This window comes from Drosophila persimilis, unplaced genomic scaffold (genome assembly GCF_003286085.1).
Source record: "Drosophila persimilis strain 14011-0111.01,24,50 unplaced genomic scaffold, DperRS2 tig00000798-arrow-arrow-pilon, whole genome shotgun sequence".
Taxonomy (NCBI): Eukaryota; Metazoa; Arthropoda; class Insecta; order Diptera; family Drosophilidae; genus Drosophila; species Drosophila persimilis.
In genome coordinates this window covers 375,156-394,526 of record NW_020825355.1, presented here as the reverse complement: position 1 = coordinate 394,526, position 19,371 = coordinate 375,156, and the positions used below count along the sequence as shown (strand labels likewise).

Genomic DNA, 19,371 nt, shown 5'->3' with positions numbered 1-19,371 from the left:
GACGTTTGAGTCTTTTTGATTTTATACGCCAATGCAACTTTTTAAGATTATTTTAGCATTTGATGCCAATGGCTCTGATCGGGCATGGCCCCAAATAAGGCTAAATTCCAAGGAATACAAAAATATATATGTATAAACACTAGCGGGAACGGGTACTTTTATACCCAGTACTCAGTATAGACATATTTGAGCTTATGATTTATGTTACCGTTACGATATATTTTATACGTAATTATATCTAAGCGTAGAAATTGGTAACGGAAGCCCCTGACTGCCGCATGCTCTCTCTCTCTCTCTCATTCATGCTGATCTCTCCGCAATCTTTCTGAACTTTGCTCGCACTTGTCATGAGAGGTAGGAACAACATAGAGAGAAAGAGAGGAAGCACGACCCCTATTTACAACCCAATTACCTATTTTATAAGAATTTTAAATACTTTATGTGTTTCCATTCTTCCGGTAATAAATATTTTGTATTCCGCTACATGTGTCTCCCTCTTTTTCACTGCTCACACCAACACCAGCTGTGTTGCTATCGTGTTGTGTTGCCTCCAACATGGGAGCACACTGCACGAATAAGAGGGAGAGAGAGAAAGAGCGAGCGGGTGGAAGTGGTAGCGTAGACAATGCAAATGGATTTGTTTATTGTGACTATAATAATGATCCGATCTGATCTAGGTTCGGCAATTTGATCGATATTCATTCTGATCATTATCAATGATTCTGTCATTTTGGTTTTCAAAATTGTGAATAACAAAGATTTTCGTCCCTTGTGCGGGACGGAATGGGGTGTCCCACACTTGTAACAGTGTGATATCACAGGAGTCTGGATACAAAACTTGGTTGCTCTAGATCTTATAGTCTCTGAGAACTAGGCATCACACAAGGCGGACAGACAGACATGGCTATATCGACTCGGCTGATGCGGCTGGTCAAAAATATATATAGCTTATGGGATTGGAAACGCTTCTTTTTGGGTATTACACACATTCACAAACAAACTAATATATCCCTAAACTCTTCGAGTACCGGGTATGCAAAAAAATATTGGAAGCTTGGCACTTTAGGTTCCATATATTGCCGCTTTAGTGGCGCTGCTGCATTTTGCGGCAAACCTGTACACTACATGGTTGAAACATTTGGTTGTTTCTCATTACTAATCGTAGATGGCGCTGTGCGCTTGTTTTAAAAATCTATGTAAAAAGCATGTCAAAGCAGCATAGATCTGTAGCAGAGATGTAAAATTAAATCTTAAAAGAAAACAAATCTTGTTAAATCCGAACGTTCCCCCCAGTATCCCCCAGCATTATGTTTTATTCGTAAAAACTAATGAAAAATGCAAGTAAAAAGTAGGCATTTCCATATCTCAAATATCAGGCATCCATTATTTGTTAAGTCCAGGGCCTACAATACATTTTTGCGTCTGTAGCTATACCATACATAGATTAAAAATAAGTAAAATCGATCGAAAAACAGTACGAGTATCAGTTCAGGAAGAACTCAATCAGGTTGGTCAGCCGCCGCATATTGACATAGTTGACCAGCACCAAATAGCCGTAGCAGGTGTATATATAGGCCCACCACTGGACATGGAGCGGCTCCTTGAACCAGCTGCCACTCCGAAGGCGTCCCACTCCGTGGAAGCCATAGGGCTGCAGGACGTAGGCGTGGTGTCGTTCGGTGATCAGGCGCCGGAACACCGCCCCGCACAGGTGGACCACGGTCAGCAGAAGAATGAGTCGCCGCAGGTGCACCAAGAGCAGTACCATGTTAACGAGAGTTCCCGTGTTCTGGGGGAAAGTATATCAATTTCCTGGACTCTGATTAATCTCTCAATTATCACCACACACTCCGTACAGTTCTGGGGCTTCTTCTTAATTTCCCGAATTTATTTTTACTTCTGCTTCTTTCGATTTATTTTCGCATTTTCGCGAGTTCTTCGCGTTCCGCCTTGTCGTTTTGTTTTCCTCCCATTTTTCGCCTGCCTTTGTGGTGGAAATGATATATATAGACAGACACGTATATAAAACCGATTTCAGCTGGCAACACTTGCCAAAAGTTCTTACAACTATTTCTCGATCGAAAGTTTTGGGCTATAAGCTTTTTCCTTTTTGGCGGTTAGGTGTGCAATATTTGATTTTGAAAATTGTTTAGAATCAAAGACCCTCTGTTTATAATATGTTGTAATGTGTAGATTCCAAGCAAATTGCAGGAAAAAAACTGTCAGTGCTTGCCAAATCGAATTAAAATCCACTTCAAATGGAGCATAATAGAACGCCTCTTCAGTTGCCTTTCAGCGCATTCAGACATAAGCTATTCCCAAGTACGCCCCATAAAAAAATATCTACAAAAATCAACAAGCTGCATCCGATTAAGATCGATCGAGGCAGTGGCATAAGTTTAGAAGGGGTTTCCAAAGGAAATAATTGATTTAAGATTTAATGCTTCAAGATGATACCCATGGACCGAATAGATTTAACATACATTCTTGAACAGTTTGGTTGTCAATTTTAACTCCCAAGACCCCTTCTAAACTCTGGCACTGCCTGCACGGCGTATACGCAATGCGTATACGTAATATTTTCATGAAAGAGCCACAAGAAAAATACTTGAGACCCAGACACACACTTCTAAACAACAGCTCCAGCCAAATGCAACCTTGAAAAAGCGATCAAATCCCCAGTCCATCGTGAAACCAAAATTTGTGTCGGAAAAGCAAACAAAAGGCCCCTCGCAGATTGCAACACACAGTGAGGCTGGTTAAGAACAGCAGCATACAATATTTAAATTATATATTAGCACACAGAACGCGAGCCGTGGAAAATGTGGAAAAATGCGAGACGAAAATGTGGCAATAGCCAGCCAGCCAGCAGCCGCCGACAGCAGAGCGGAAAATGGGATGTAAATAAAAGACTAAACTACAACAAAATAAATAAAAATAAAAAGCGATAATTATCTACAATTTGATGGGGGGGTCTATGGTATTTATTTGGCAGTGACAGGGCAGAATCGCAGAACAAGTCCGACCCCACAAGGAATACTTTTTGATGTACGACAAGGAAATATTTTATGGCATGCGCGTGCCATACGGGGAAACCGCCTGTTGAATCGGATTTCCCTTGAATTTTTCCATATGGTATACGAAATTATGGAAAATTGGCACATGGTTCAATACATAAAACGTGATTTTGTTTAATATAATTTCTGGCATTTATAGTGCCTTTAGAAATTTGAAATTTACTCAAAGAGAGATAGAAATAATCACTTCAGAGTCCCAAAACCAATCTCTTCCGCCTTGCGTACAACAAAACAATTTTCTCGTCTTTTATTTGGATTTTATGTGCCACCAAACAAATTGCATTTGTTTGTCCCTCCTCCCCATAGGATCCCTGCCCCTGCCCCTGCCCCTGCCCCGGCACACCATTCGTTTTATTAACTAGCGTTTGCATCGTTTCATTGCATAATCTGTCGCTGGAGGCACGCCCCCAAACGGCCCCAGACATAAATTACAAATTTGAGAAGCGCACAAAATGATTGAAAGCCGCAGAGCAGAGCAGGCCAGAGATCTGGGAAACTGGGATGCGGATGGAGATGGATATGGAGATGGAGAAGAGATCTCGCATTGGATCCCATTGGAACTCTGGTGAACATCAGTATGATTGACCGACCGCAGTGTGTGTGCACCTCGCTCACTGCTGGCTTGTAGCTGCCTCGACTGTTGCTCCCGGGGATTGCCGGGTCTGACTTTTATGGCTGTCGGTGTATTTCTTTTTATTGCCTGCCCAAAATTCATTTCTAGTTTTCTGTTTTTTTCATCATACCCTGCTACTTGTAGGGATATTAAATGGGCATATTGTAACAGGCAGAATAAAGCGTTTGCTTTATGGATATGGGGCTCAGAGAGTATCTTGAATATCTATCATTATCCTGTTTGTATCATTAGTACTGTCAGATTTAGTAGAAATCAGCCTCTCTTTGTTCCTGGCTACAGGGTATCTTATAGTCCTTTCATCCATACAGTTCTCAGTGGTGTTTCTCTCTCTGATTTGTTTGCATTCAGCTTTCAGAGTTTTCGGCTTTTTCTGGGTTGCGTTGGCGTTGGCGTCTACGCCTGCAGCACGCACTGGGAAAATGAAAATATTTGTGGAAAGCATGCGAAATGCACACGCCTGTTGTGGATCTTTTATATTTTTTAATGCAGCGCTGAAAGCTATTTGTATCTGTCGGTCAGATTGGGTTAAGTCTTGGCCCCCGTTCCGCAGTTGCTCCCTTTCCCTGCTCCTGCCACTGCCACTGCCACTGCACTCTTACTCTGGCATGTCTTTCGTCAAAGTGTCGAGCCACTTTGCCTGGGGCTGGCCTGCTATTAGCCCATTGATGCCGCCTTTTGGATGCATATACAACCTATACCCCACTTTTAGTATTGTATCTCTGTCGCCCATTCTGATTTATGGGATTGGATGGCTTGGGGCAAGGCATTATCTTTCATTTGAATGGTTTTTGGCATTTTGCGCATATTTAGTTTTAAATGTTTTCACTAAAAACCCACGAATTCCCCGTTTCATTTTCTGTTTAGACGTCATCTTTGTTAGCCGCACGCTTCCGGTGACTGCCAGAGGCAGCAGCAGCGGCATCGGCAGCGGCAACTGCAAAAGTGGCACAAAGATTTTTATTTTTAAAACCAGAACAAATATCAGCATATACCCAGTATGTGTCGTTGTCTGCAGTATGATATCTGTGATATATTCTTTTTTGGGGAGGGTCCATGTCTGCGATGCACAAATGAGCCAGAATGCCGGGGGGAGGGCGCAGGGCGTGAATGTGTGTACAGAATCTATGCCAGAGCTCTTGGGCGCCATGACCTGAGCTAGTGGCAATCTGAATGGATGTGGAATTAGCAAGGAGCTTCCATGGCAATCCCATAATCATGCAAACAGGTCAACAGGTAAATCGTATTTTCCTAGCCCAAAAAAATAAATCATAATCCGTTGGGACGGGACAGGGACAGTTCATCATCTCATTCTTAAGTTCATAGAACCCCTCGTCGAGTGATGGCCTCCCTTGCCGACCGAAACATGACAGACTGCATCTGTATCTGTTGGCGGCAATTATCATCTGCAGCACACTGTTTGAGATACTTTTTTGTTTTTGTTTGTGCTGGATACATTTTGTGCATCTTCCCCTCTATCTGCGGGTTGGCCCACTCATCGATTAGTCACCCAAAGACAAAAATATATTTGAATTAAATTATTTATCTAATTATAGATGGGAATATGGGCAAGGAACCATATCAACGAGTATGATGCTGTTCATTCCATAGCCCAGATATACTAAATGCGAAACACTTTTGAGCATTACAAGAATTTGTAGAAAACGAATGGAAGGAAAGGAAAGGGAAGCAGTACATATAGCCGGGTTGGCCGATTTCTGCCAGATATACGCCTGAGCAGATAGATACATACATACGGGAAATACTGGGGAAATCATGACGATAGCTATCGGCCGATCCTGGGAATACTCTAAGCGGGAAATAATTATTTCTTCTTTGGGATGGAGGATCATCAATGTGAAAACCGGTACAATTATGGATGATATGTTTATTTTGGTAGTATTGATATGTATGTCCTTAAATGGAGCAGCAGTAGCAGTATGGTTATAAAATTGATTGATTTCTGTTGTTGGTGTAAATGTTATCATTATTATTATAAATATAATATATTTTATATGAAATATTCGTAGACCTATTGCTGGAGCAGAAGAAGAGCATTTTGGTACACTGATCACATCCTGCATCCGGATCCGGATGATCCTCAAGGTATACCAAACATTCTGTTCATAATGCTGATACCCTTTGCTGGGAGAGTGTTCTAAGAACTTTTATTTATTTCTCTATTGCAATTTACAAACGCAGCGATCATCGACAGAGGAGGAGGCGATCGTTGGCGATCTCTCCGCTATGCTGCTCTCGTGCCTGCCGAAAATACTACACGCACAACACCCAACGCGAGAAAGGGAGAGAGACAAGAGACGAGAGACGAGAGACGAGAGACTGTTCTCTGCTCAGCTTTTCACGCAGTGTTCAGTGCGAGGGAAAATCTCGGCAAGAAAATATATATTTTCCCAGCGGCCGGGCCAGACAGTTTTCCTTTGACAACGCGCCGAGTCGCACACACGCTTCGGGCCAAAACGGAAAATCGGGAAAATTTCAAACTGAAAAACTGAAAATACCGAAAAATCGCATCGTTCGCGTTCGCGTTCTGCGACAAAATAATCTGTGAGTGAGAATGAGTGTGTGTAAATGTTGCTAAATTTATAAATAAAATCTCAACATTCTGCCTGCCTGCTCCCAAAGTAAAATGAAATAAAAGGAAACAAAAGTTGTGGGGCGGACGAAAAGTGGTGGAGATGGAAAATAAGAAAAATATCAAGGCATAAATAAAACGCCTCGTGACGTGTCGTCCGCCGTACGCGCATCGCATCGCATCGCATCGCATCGTTCGCATCTGATTCCCGTGTCCCGTCCCGTGTCGTCGCATTTGCCGGCTGCATTCTCAAATAGATCGGATGAGGATGAGGAGCACTATAGCTCTATAGCTCCATACCATACCATACCTTCTCTATATAGCTCTCTGGCTCTACAGCTCTAGATACATCAGTATCTATATGTATATCAACCTGGCCGGTGCGTGCCGGCGGATTATGTAAAGTGGCACACACAAAGATCCCAATCTCGGAGCGGCGAAAAAACGAAAAACAAAAAGATATATAAAGAAATGAAAAGAAAGTTGGCCGAAAGCAAGAAAATCGAAAAGGAAAACAGAGTCAAGAATCGACAGAGAGAGAGAGAGAGACAGAGAGACAGAGAGGGAGAGAAATATTTGTCGCACGCGCGCGAATTCAGTAAATGTATCTAATTTATTTTGCATCTATTGCAATTGAGCGGCGACCGCCCCATGCATCCGACAGATACGCTTTCGTAATTGTCGTCAGTGGTTCGAGATAGTGGTATATTTTGTTTTTTTCGCTCGTCGCAGACAAGTGTGTGCCAGATTGGATTACCAGCAAAAAGAAAGGAAAGCCCCAGTGAAGATAAACCGAAATAAATTATACAGATTTTAGTATCTGATAGAATTCTGATTACTCCAAAGGCGGCAGCGATCGCACGCCAAAAACAACAACGTAATGTCTTCCTATCGCAGTTATGTAAGTAATCGTACAAGTTAATGCCGAGCCAACTATCTGTATCCGCACTGCATCTGTGTCTGGGGTATCCGTGTAGCCGCTATGTATCTGTGATCCCTCCCAGTGTATCTGTGTACCGCGATCTCTTGGTGTTCTGTGCGCTTTTGTGTGTTTTTGCAATTCCTACCATCCACAGATTTTTGTTTATTTCTAATTTGTTGCCTTACCTCACACGTAGCGAGATAAAATGTATCTATGAGCTTGCTTTTATTGCGTATCTGCGAGTGTGCTTTTGTGCCTCCAGATCCATTGATAAACAATTTACCTAAAAGTTTGCTCATTGTCTGACTTTTGCCCAGTTAATTGCTCTCATTTTCCAGGCAGCATCTCAAATTATGCTGTGCCTAGGTGTGGCTGGGTTCTTTGTAAAATCTGAATGAGAGAACGAATGAATGAGTACACGTACAAATGGGCAAATGAATGAGCTTGAATTAATCACTTTTATGTGTATATGCACAATGTACGCTGATGATCTTTCTGGCAGTGGATTCAAATGATTTAACTTGATTTTTGGTTTATTTTTCAAATATTTTATATTTGTTTGATTTTTTGATGCATTTCGAGCAGTCAATGTCAGTGTTATTATAATAAATGGCTGTAGATTAACTCTTAATCTTAATCTGTTCATGGAAAGCATCAAAAATCAATCAGATAAAAGTGATTTATCTAGTATATAGCAGCCTCCAAGAGAACGCCACAGCCACTACTGACCTATGCGAAAAAGTCCCATAAACAATACCCTGTTTATACCCCCCTTTCTGGATAGCTAAGGGCCATAATGGCCTATGTGTGGCCCCGCTGAGGACCGTCCGGACTAACCTAACCTAGTACATAATATATTCAATTTGTAGGAGAATCTAAATTTAAGTGGAAACACTTTCTTTTTACAATTTCCACACTCTGATAAAATCTCTTTGAATACATTCTTAAGTCTCATCTAATCGATTGTCAGCGCTTTTTTCTCTGGGTGTAAGGGCAATGTTCCTATAATTTGGCCTAACATTCAAGTCGTTAATCCCCTGGGAAGATTCTCCTCTGATTCCATTCATGTTCCGCTCATTACATCCTTTTGTTCCTAGACATCAACTTTATGAGTTTTTGGGCCGTCTTCTGACACGACGCTGCATAAATCAATTAAATATTTTTGTGACCCTCTCAAACTAATAAACCAATCAATTTATGGCCGGAAAACAACAAGTCTCCATTCCATCTCTCCCATCAGCAGTCCACCTTTCTCCTACTCCAACCTCTACACCGAGATCTCTTTCAGCATCAGTTCCCAATTATTTTTAGAATCTTTGGGTCTATAAATGTTGGAAAAAATAGTTTCTGTGCTTCTTTTACGGGTGACGCAGTCAGAGTTCTTGTGTTCTTGTTGGTGTTCCTGGCTTTTGGTACTTTGTTGAAGATTTTTATGGCCAGAAGGAAGTTGTAAATATTTATGACACGCATAAAGTCGAAAGTTCCCTGTGAGAGCCGCCGCGGAGCACGCACCACCTAATTAATTAACAAAGTGTGAATCTCCATGCAATTTGTTCGAAGCGAATGGGAGTCTTGAGCGGGGAGCAGCGATAGACCCATCAATCCTGTAAGACTCGAGGAATAAATCTCAGATCAATTGGAAGCAAGGACGTGGCACCACTGCTCTCGAAACTCGAAGCTGGAATCGTAATCCTTCCCACTTGTGTAATTCTTTGGACAATTTTAATGTTTCATAGTTTATTTTGTTGTGAATTAATTGAAAAATGTAACAGTGTTTATTCATTCTTCACTGGTATGGCACGAGGGCTCTGGACAAGCCGAGCGGTCCTGTTTCCCTTCTCCACCAATCCGATGATCCAGGCCGAATGGCCATCCAGCCTCTTGAGATCTTTGCAGAAGGCAGTAGCCTGCTCCTGTGGCATGCAGATGAACAAACCTCCCGAATGTTCGGGGGCCCGACCCTGCAACAGCTTGTTATTGGCGTCGATGATGCTCCTGGCCAACTTTTCCACATTCTTGATCAACGGCAGGTTGTAAATGCTAAAGCTCACCGCGTTCCTTTGCAGAGAAGCCAGGTGCTGGGCATGCCCCAGGAGACCCAACTCGCCAATGTGGGTGGCCCCGTGGGCATTGTGCTTGAACATGAGACCAGCAGCCACCCGATTGAGGCGGGACATGCACTTGATGGCCTGGCGATGGGTTTGTTGCACCTCCTCGTCGGTGAGTTTCAGCTGCATTCGCTTGCAGCGCGTTCCCTTGCCGGTGATGTACTGGTACGCATTGAGGGCCAGCTGTGTGCCCAGGGGCTTGGTCAGAACCAGGACGTCGCCGTCGATAGCGTATCCCGGCTCAATGAACCCGTCCCTCTGGCACACAGACGAGGCCTCTCCGCCCAGGAAGCACCAGGGATTAGCTATGGTCTGGACTCCAGTAATTGGGGCGCCAACGTCAGAGGCGCGGAACCTAAAGCCGCTCAACATTAAAGGGAGCACCACATCGCGCTCCTGCTTCGTCATCCTGTTGCTCACGCCCAGCATCATCGTCAGGTTGTCGCAGTCGCTGACGCCCATGGCATACAGATTGTTGAGCACCTTGCCACACGCGATTTTGCCCATCACATAGGGATCATCGATAATGGGGTAGAAGAGGCTGGTTGCCTGCACCAGCCAGTATACGCCTGTTCGCAGCGGAATCACAGAGCAATCGTAGCCGATGCCGAGTCGGGGCACAGCCGATGCGACCGGAAGCATCTCAGCCTGAACCACGGTTTCCGGTTCCCCCTCTTTGGCGAGACCCGATGCTAAAAGCGCATTGGAAAGAGTATTCTGTGGCAATTTGCTGCCAGCTGCCCCTACGGCGGCAAAGCGTGTCAGACGGAACGAATTGTCTAGGCCATGATCCTTGGGATCGAAGCTGGGACGCTCCAAAGTATCATCAAATTTAATTCTGTCGTTGTCGCTCATGTTTCTTTTCTTTTTTTAAATTACGTATACTTTGTTTACAATGTGAGAAAAAGCTGATATGTAGTATTCCAACACTGTTTCAAGTGTTGAAATACCTACTACAGGAAAATGCTATCGAATCACGCTCTCCACCGCCTTGCAGCTCAAAAAATATTTGAAGATTGAACGTTTGCTGCCATTATTTTTTATAAATATTATTTTTATTATTCCTTCTTGTACAAAAGTAACATGCATTATTTCACCAAGAAGAAAATGGTAAGAAATTTACATTCGTTTACAGCACTGTATCCAAGTGTTGAAACTACTTTCGATAGTATTGTTATCAAAGCGTGCTGTGAAATCGTTTTAGTTTGTCTTTACTTACAAAAAAAAATACAAATTCGAAAAAGCACAAATACTGCCACATTTCCAGGCAATTTTTACAATCTACAAGTAATCTAGAAAAGTAAGAACGCAGCCATGCCACGTCGTCATCACGGAAATGCCGCATCGATAGCAATGCTGCGCAAGAAGACGCACGACAACATCAACAAAATTAGCAGCCAAAAGACTAAAGAGAAAACCAACAAAAGCAAAAGCAAAGGCAAAAACGCCAGTGGCACCGCCAGCGGCTCGAAAAAAAACAAAAATGAGAAAAAGTCCAGCTCTGAAAAAACCGAAAAATCTAACCAGAAGCCCAAACAGCTGCCAAAGCTGGCAAAGCAGGCAAAGCTGCCGCAGATGCTGGCAAAGAAGACTTCGACTTCGTTCATTTTCAAGAAGCCGACACTGGTCCCGGCCCTAAGCCGTGTCCCGAAGAAGGTGCCAAGGTGCGACGTGGAGCAGCTTGAACAGAAGCCGAACCCCGACCAGATCTCTTCGCCTGACGACCTGCATTCAGTCGATGACGAGAAGCTGACCTGTGGCATTGACTCTACCCCAGAGTCGTTCCATGAGTCGACTTTTGAGGTATCTGACAAGGAATCATTCTTCCATCTGCAGGAGATCAGTAGCTCCGGGCCATTCTCTGACCTGCTTTCACTTTCCGACCAGGAGCCACTATGCAACAAGGCATCACTCGGCGACCAGGGGACTATCGGCGACCTGGGGCCACTCGGCGACGTGGAGCCAATCGGCGACCTGGCGCCACTCGACGACCTGGGGCCTATCGGCGACCTGGCTCCACCCGGCGACCTGGGGCCACTCGACGACCTGGGGACTATCGGCGACCTGGCGCCACTCGACGACCTGGGGCCACTCGGCGACCTGGAGCCAATCGGCGACGTGGAGCCAATCGGCGACCTGGAGCCAATCGGCGACCTGGGCCCAATCGACGACCTGGAGCCAATCGGCGACCTGGGGCCAATCGACGACCTGGAGCCAATCGGCGACCTGGGGCCACTCGATGATCTGGAGCCACTCGGCGACCAAGGATCATTCTCTGACCCCGAAACAATCTGTTACCGCCCACAGGATTTAATTAATGACCAGATGCCAGACTTCAACGAGGATCCACCCTTCAACGAGGAACCTGCAACCTGCAACCTGAAGTCACGCGGCGACCTGGAGGCAATCTTCAAACTGCCATCCTATATCATCGATCCGAAATATGCCCAGTACCAGGAGCCAGAAGCTGCAGAAAAGCCAATCAGTGATGTCTATTCGCCAGAGACGTCTGACGGCCAGGGATCGTCACGCAAGGCAGTGCCCAACGATACCTTCGCCTTTATGTTTGGCCACAGTGCGAAGGACTGGGAGCTAAAGCTCTTTCCAGAGCTGTACCGCCGCATGCCGACACTGCCCTCGTATTCGGACATCTTCGGACAGCCGTCTTATGAGTCCCATCGTACGGCGCCCAAGGCATCTTCATCTTCCCAGAGCGAAGGCATTCGGAGCAATGCCGATGGAGTCTTCACTAACGTTCCCAGTTCCATGATCCTAGATCAATATGGGATTGTGGGTCTACTCGCGGCCATGCGGGCTACCCACACCCATCCGGAGACTACCCGACTGGCGTTTGGGGAAGATCTGACAAAGCTCGGCCTAGATCTGACTTCACCGGACGAGATCTATGTGAACTTCAATGGACCCTTCACCACCAAGCCGCCACAACGGCAGCCAATGCAGATGAACCAGGACAAGGCATCGGACGACGACTTCGCCTATATGCGGGAAGCGGAATAAGAGACTGGAGCTGATTCGGCATGAGCTTGACAGCCTGATCTGTCCACATGTCCACATCAAGCACATCTTTTTGTGTAGTTTTCATTTTCATTTATTTTCACTTTTATTTTGTATAATTCTTTACACATTTGAATTTTGTAAAACGCATTTTTCGACACTTTTGACAGAGCGAAATGTAGAAAAAGCGTTTATAAATAAATCATATGTCTGGCAGACATCGGACGCATGGCACGCGAATACTTGAGATCGTTGGACTCGCAGATACATAGATAGATACATATATTTCGTAGTTATAGCTTGCGAGTGGTTTATGTGTGCTTTATAGACTCGGTCGACTGACAGACAGGCGCTTTATAGCGCATCCTGGTGTCTGGGGTCGTCCCTAATTGAGTCCGCATAATAACGCTGTCAGAGAAGTACGCACTCCACTCCAGAGAGCGGGGCTGGCACATGGCAAGCTCATTCCAGAGACGATCCATCCATAGACACATCCACATCTACATCCACATCCACATCTATCTCTATCCCCAGACTTTTCTCCGGTTGAGTCTGATGCTGAGTGTCGTCTCCGTTTGCTTGTTTTGCACATTGTTGGGGCTATTTGTGTATTTGGCATTCCATTTCACTGAGCGAAAACAATTAGCCGACACTGTCTGTCTTGCTGTCTCTTCTCAGTCTTCTCCGGCTTCCTCTTCTCTATCCGTCTTCATGGCTTCCTCTCTCTGTCTTTGTTAGTTCTCTCATTGGGCGGTCGCTGGAAGAATTCAAGATTATTATTATTCTTTGTTCTGATATATGTCATGGGAGATTTTGAGGGGGACTTGGCGCCACTTGGGGGTTCATTCAGATCGAAAATTATTTGAATTGAGGAATTTTCAATGGAATACTCCATTATTTACTTGGGAAATGATCACAAATAAATGTATTAGAGTACTCTAAAATTGCTTAGTGTGATATAAAATGGGATATAAGATGGACAGGTATCATTCTTTGGACAGGTACGAGGGACAGCCAAAATGTCTTCCAAAATATCCCAAAAATTGAATATATCTTACAATAAATGACTGTTAAATGTTTTCACACAAAGTCTTGTACAATGCTGCTTTCCACTCGTATAATGCGCCAATATTGCTCGTGTCTCTGTCAATTTAGTGGGGGTTCAACAGCATTTCAACTGCTCATTAAATATCAGCTGCATTAATTGGTGCAAAAGATCTTTTTGCTGTGCCAAAAATCTATAAAAAGTCGACATGAATTTTGCAATATTAAATGGTCTGTCCGTCTGCCTTTCTATCTGTCTGTCCCCCTGGATCCACCTGAACACGGGGGTTCTCTAAATATTTATGTGTACATCTGCATGTATGTATGCTCGTGGCCAAGATGTGTCTCTGTCGCTTTATATAGAGGACGAGGGCGAGAGATTTTCTAATGCCCGCCGATGCTCGGTCGAGATTAGAAGGCAGATGTTGAAATAATCGAAATGAATCTGTTTACACGTCCAAATTAATTGAAAAACGCGTGCTACAGCGCCATTTAATTGAAAATGAAATAGAGCCAAAGGCAAGGGAAAATGCATTGAAGCGAGTTCAAAGAAGCAGCAGCAGCAGAAGCCCCCAAAAATACAAATAGCATTGGGGATCCAATGGGAAAAGTTGGGGGAGATTCTTTGGCATCGTCTGATGGTGTTGATGTTCTCTTCAGACAGAGGCTGATGCGGCGACTGATGATGATGCCTGAGATGGGATGCCTGGCTGCGTGACTGCGTGGCTGCCTGACTGCGTGGCTGCCTGATGATGATGATGAAATGTGTGCGAATAATTGTCGAGTGCACAACTCATTGAGAAAGTTGCCCCCTTCGAACAGGAGGGGCGGGTGGATGCCGGGAGTCAATTGTTGTTATGGTCTAAGTGCGCCAATCAATCAAAGCCATGCCTTGTGATTCCTTCCCCTATCAATTTCAATTTCAATGAGAAAAGAGAATGAAGATTTCGAGGAATAATACCAAGAAAATACAAAAGAATATGTACATGGAAATTAATAGACTAGAAATAGTCAATAAGAGAATGCGGTATACGAGGAGACGCTGAAGCTGTAATATCATATCTGTTTAATCTAGAGGTGGTTCGATGCTCATGAAAATTGTTAAATGGATGGATCAAATATATCTTATTGTGTGTGTGTGCGAGCTTTTAACAAAAGATATTTGTAGTTAAGGTAGATATAATGGTAAAAGATCACGTTGAAGGAGGTATAATAGTTGTTTTCCAAAATAAACACAAATTTTAAACCATTAGCGAATAATCCCAATTACCTTCTCTTCTGCAGACACCCTGGAAGTCCAGCCTGGGCAGCTCTTACAAAACAGGCAGCTCTTCGGTGAGTCTATTAATAATACTCCCACCTTTCACCCACTCACTTTCACCCTCTCTCGCCCCACAGTATGGAGCTGGAGGCGACTCCACATCGCGTTACAGTTCCCTGGCCACGCCCAGCGCCTACAGACCATCATTCTCGGGCGGGACATACCGCCTCAAGCGAGATCCACCCACATCGGCAGCCCCACCGCCCGTCACCAGCTACGTGAGTCGCTATGCCAAGACAGAGCCCAAGGAGACGGCCGCCAGCGAGCGGACCAGTCCCATCAAGCGGTACACGGGGGGAGCTGGGACGAGCAGCAGCACGCTGGGAAAGTACGGCAGATCCAGGGATCCTAGTCCCGTGGCCCTGGAGCACACGAATCGAGGTAAATCGAGGGATCCGAGTCCAGTCATCGACAGCGGCAGGAGCAAACTGGGGGCCACCTATCGCAGTGGAAACACCTCGACCTCCTCCTCGTCGTCGGGTGCGAGGAATGGGTACGGCAGTCGCTTTGGCCCCGCCGCATCAAGGATCAGCAATGGCAGCAGCAATGGCAGTGCCATCTCCTACTTGACCACCAGCGACTTTCATGCGAGAACGGCCAGTCGAGCCAGGGCCAGCAGGGAGAAGGAGCAGGAGGTCACCGCAAGTCCCCCAGAGAAGGCCAGGGAGGAAGAGCCAAAGGGCAAACAGCAGGCCAGCCCCGAGAAGGAGCAGGAACAGAAGAAGGTTGCACAGGACCTGCAGCCCGAGGAAACCTTCGTTTCCGTGTCGGTGGTTACGCGTGCCACTTCGCCCACGCCACCGGGGAGTACCACCGTCCAGCGTACGCGCCGCATCGACATTGCCAAGACCATCGAGAAGACCATCCAGCGATCGACGAAGCCCCGCCAGATGCTGGAGAAGGAGATCCAATCGGACAGGATGGACGATTCCACGCGATATCTGCGGTACAGCGGTGGCAGCAGCAGCCTCAGCTCCACCTACAGCCCGCACAGGGATCGGATCAGCAGCCTCCGTTACAGTGCCAGTCCGCTGTCCAACAAGTCCATGTCCCCCTCCGTGGAGGGGAAGTCACAGTCACCAGCGGAGGTCCCCAGTCCACCGTCCAAGAGTAATGGCTCCTTGAGTAATGGGAGCTCCGCCAAGTCGTCCTCCGCCTCCGTCAGCAAATCGAAGCTCTCTCCGCCCAAGGCCATACGTCTGAATGCCTCACGTCAGTCCTCCGTGGAGAATTTGGCCAATAAGCCACCAGCAGCACCCACCAAAAGCGAATCACCCACCAAGACCTGCTCCAGCTCCAGTTCGGGCAGCTCTGCCGTCAAATGGCCCAACAAGGACTTCCGCAAGAGCTCCCTGAATGTGGGACCCACGGACAGGCCGCGCAAATCGCGCACTCCCAGTGGCGGGGAGTCCGAGGACGTGGTGACCAATGGAGGGTCCGCCCAACTAGAACGCTCGCCCAGTGCGGGCTCTGAGGGGAGTCTGGCTTCGGCTGGCTCCTCCGGAAAGAAGAGCTCCAAGCTGAGCAATGGCAAAACGTCCTCCTCAACGGGTAGTCGTCAGAGCACATCGACGTCCTCCGCGGCCGCCTCCTCCACCTCCGCCTCGGACAGCGAGCAGCGGGTGAAGACCGTTAAAAAACAGAGCAAAAAGAAGACGCCCAAAGAAGGCAAGGTCGTTGCCGGCAATGCCGGCCAATCGTTGCCCAACCAAAATAGCCGCAAATCGAATACGCCAGCACCTGAGTCACCTTCACTAGAGGGCCACGATCCCCAACCGAATGAGAGTCCGGTGGCGGCACCACCACCGAACCGATCGCCACAAACGCGTCGTCTGCAGAAGCTCTCCTCGGTGTCGAATTTTTTCGCAAATCGTCAGCAAGACGCAAATAGTGAACCGATCTTCCTCGAAAGCTCGGAGAGCTCTGGGGAGCCGGAGGCCCCACCATCGATCAGTCTGGCCACAGATCTTAACACGAACGAACCGCGAACGAAATCGACAAAAACGACGCCCACGAGCGAAGCGAATACCTCAACGAGATCCCCACTGACGACCCCCAGTTCGAGTACGCGCTGTCCCGCCACCACAAGGATCACCACTGCCACCACCCCAACGACGATCAGCAGCAGCAGCACCACCACCACCACGCAGGACACTAGCCTGAGCACCACCTCCGAGCAGGACCCCAGCCAAGAGGAGCCCAGCTGGTGGCAGGACACCAGTCTCCAGATAAACACAGCCTCCGCTTTGGATCAGAACAATCAGAACGGGGAAATGCCTCCCTATAGGCTACGGCACATTGATTCCGGTGAGGAGCAGGCCTGGTGGCTGCGCCGTAGTGAGGCGGATGATGAGGGTGATGATGATACGCTGGCAGAGGAGACTCTGAACCCCCTGGACGATGATCCCAGTCACTGGAGTAGCCAGGATCACGACTTGGAGACGATATCCAAGGTCAAGCAGATGCCAAGGAGCCGCATCTCACCGGAGCAGGATGCCTGGTGGCTGGAGGAGGAACAGGAGCAGCCCCAGTCTCAGGCAAAGATGGAGTCGCAGTCACCTCAGACCCGTTCCCTGCCACAGTCACCACCGCAGTCCCGATCTCTGCCCCAATCCCCCCTACAATTGCAGTCCCCTCTCCATTCAAATGGCTACCACGAGGACGAGAACAACAACAACAACAACAATGAGACGCATGTGGAGGTGACCTTGAAACTGCCGAGTGGTTCCAAAAGCTCCAACTCAAAAAGCCACAGTGACGAGGGACCCAAGCACTGGTGGATGTCCGGACCCACCAAAAAGCTGTTCAATGTCCAACGCGTGGAGTCCGGAGAGCGGGCCTGGTGGCAGGACAGTGAAAAGGAAAAAGAGAAGGAGAACGAGAAAGAGATGGAACCACCGCCAGTGAAGCCACCCACACCCCCGCCTTGCATCATCAAGCACTGGGAGTCGGGAGAGCGGGCCTGGTGGCTGCAGGACGAGCCAGAAGCAGCGCAGTCGGCAGCAGTTGCAGTTGCTGCCGCTGCCAACGCCAGCAGCGACGAGGAGGAGGAAGAGGAGCAGCAGGGCAGAGAGGAGACAGATCAAAGGCGCAGGAATCCGCAGCAGCAGCAGCACCAACTGGACACACCACACGAGCTGAGCAGCTCCTTCCACTTTTCCTACACCGAACGCCCGCCGCCGCTGGGGCAGTGCGCCAGTCCCGTGCCGACAGAGCAGCGACCGCGCTGTCCCTCGCCCTACGACAACATTCCAATGGGAAGAGCTCACATGCCGGCAGCGCAGTCAGCGCCACCGACATCGCTGCAGCCACGCTTCTCCCCACAGGTGAGGCGGCCCGGCGAGAAGCTTTTCATCTCGCGGCATCAGAATATCGACGAGCTTTTGGGTGGCGCTTGCCGGCCGCTCAGTCCGCTCTTCTACAACAACAGCAGCAGCGATGCGACGCCGGAAAGCGGCACGAATATGTTTCTGCTGGAGGAGAGCTCCTCCCTGGCCAGCAAGAATATGTTCCTCCTGGAGGAGATCACGCCGGATCAGGTGCGCATCCACGATAGCACCGCCCAGAGGCCGGTCATCCAGCGCATGCAAAGGTGAGTAGCGTGAGAGCGAAAGCTCCGAGAGAGAGTGCTTTCTGTCGTTTGTTGTGTGGTGAATGTCGAGCATGTGGTTGCTAATGCACTCTCTCTCTCTCTCTATTTTGATCTTGCAGAGATGTGGAGTGGTTGGAGAATGGCAGCAACTTTTACGAGCCACCAAAGCAGCACCATCAGCAGCAGCAACAGCGGAGGGTAAGTGGTTCACCACCCTCTCTCTCCCACTCTTGATTTCTAAGCAGATTGCAGGCTTTTTGGCAGCCTGCCCGGCGTCTTGTCTTGTTACGATATATCTATCGTGACGCCTACGCCTTTGTTTATTTATACAGATACCCTTACTCACTTTTCCTGATATAGGCAGAGCATATTAGCTAGTCACTTATCAGCAGAAACCCTTACTCACATCTAGTCATTCGGTTGATGATGCCCCACCTTCCCGAACTGCCTTTCACATTCAATGGCCTTATCGGCAGGACTTATGACACCCACTGTATCAATTACCCTGTACTGCAGCTGTAGGCTCATATGACAAAGGGCAACGCAGAGGCAGGGCCAGTCAAGGTGCGCTCGCTCACACCCAATTCTTCAGTTATCAGAATCTGGCATCTCTCTCGCGCGCCAGATTCAGTCCCGAATGACAGCAGTCCTCAAGTGTCGGAGATCTCTGGTGGTTTGTGGAAGGGAGAGGGGGCCCTGTGAGTCAGCCGTAGGCCGCCATCCGCAGGCTCTCGTGCGCTCTCACTCCCACACTAACAACAATGCGCACAAAAATGCCAGAACAAAATGCGGAACAGCAAAAGGAAAAAACACATAAAAACTAGTACTGGCTGGAAATACCCTGTAAAAGGGTATTGTTAATCTGACTGGCTCACTTTTCTATGCAGAATTATATAACTTCGGAGCAAATGAATGTAAACTAAGAGTTGGTTTGGGTGCCGGCCCACTTGCAGTACAGTCCTTCGATTAGTTTTCCTAGAAATACACAGCTTTATAAATGCGAGCTTTAAAACATATGTACTAATCAAGAATATAATACTTACATATGTTCACATTTATAGAGTAGTC

At 47.3% G+C, this 19,371-nt stretch overlaps 3 protein-coding genes across 7 annotated transcripts in view; 2 read left to right on the top strand and 1 right to left on the bottom strand.

Annotated features, from left to right (window-relative positions):
* Positions 1 to 1,349: 1,349 nt before the first annotated feature.
* LOC6602477 lies at positions 1,350 to 1,936 on the bottom strand. Of its 3 annotated transcripts, none has more exons than XM_026992973.1 (2): positions 1,843 to 1,936; positions 1,350 to 1,789 (listed from the first exon to the last, which is right to left on the bottom strand). In XM_026992973.1, the coding sequence occupies exon 2, from the start codon at positions 1,766 to 1,768 to the stop codon at positions 1,484 to 1,486; it is 285 nt and encodes a 94-aa protein (XP_026848774.1). In that variant the 5' UTR covers positions 1,769 to 1,789; positions 1,843 to 1,936; the 3' UTR covers positions 1,350 to 1,483. The 3 variants fall into 3 exon arrangements, with proteins under 3 accessions (XP_026848774.1, XP_002027539.1, XP_026848775.1); XM_002027503.2 differs by having other exon boundaries at positions 1,850 to 1,936; XM_026992974.1 differs by having other exon boundaries at positions 1,857 to 1,928.
* A 5,202-nt stretch (positions 1,937 to 7,138) lies between these two features.
* Positions 7,139 to 19,371, top strand: part of LOC6602498 (FH1/FH2 domain-containing protein 3) — a 46,950-nt gene continuing 34,717 nt past the window's right edge. For 2 of the 3 annotated variants that reach the window (XR_003409154.1, XM_026992956.1), the window contains exons 1-4: positions 7,140 to 7,202; positions 14,675 to 14,725; positions 14,789 to 18,303; positions 18,423 to 18,501. Coding sequence is in view for 2 of the 3 variants with exons in the window: in XM_026992956.1 (XP_026848757.1) it covers positions 7,182 to 7,202; positions 14,675 to 14,725; positions 14,789 to 18,303; positions 18,423 to 18,501 (3,666 nt within the window). In the remaining variant the exon portion in view is untranslated. Of the gene's footprint in view, positions 7,203 to 14,674; positions 14,726 to 14,788; positions 18,304 to 18,422; positions 18,502 to 19,371 lie in introns of all 3 variants that reach the window. The other variant, XM_026992957.1, reaches the window with a different exon arrangement.
* LOC6602496 lies at positions 10,612 to 13,030 on the top strand. Its single transcript, XM_026992960.1, has 2 exons — positions 10,612 to 11,134; positions 11,219 to 13,030. Exons 1-2 carry the CDS (start codon positions 10,646 to 10,648, stop codon positions 12,347 to 12,349), a joined length of 1,620 nt encoding a protein of 539 aa, XP_026848761.1. The 5' UTR covers positions 10,612 to 10,645; the 3' UTR covers positions 12,350 to 13,030.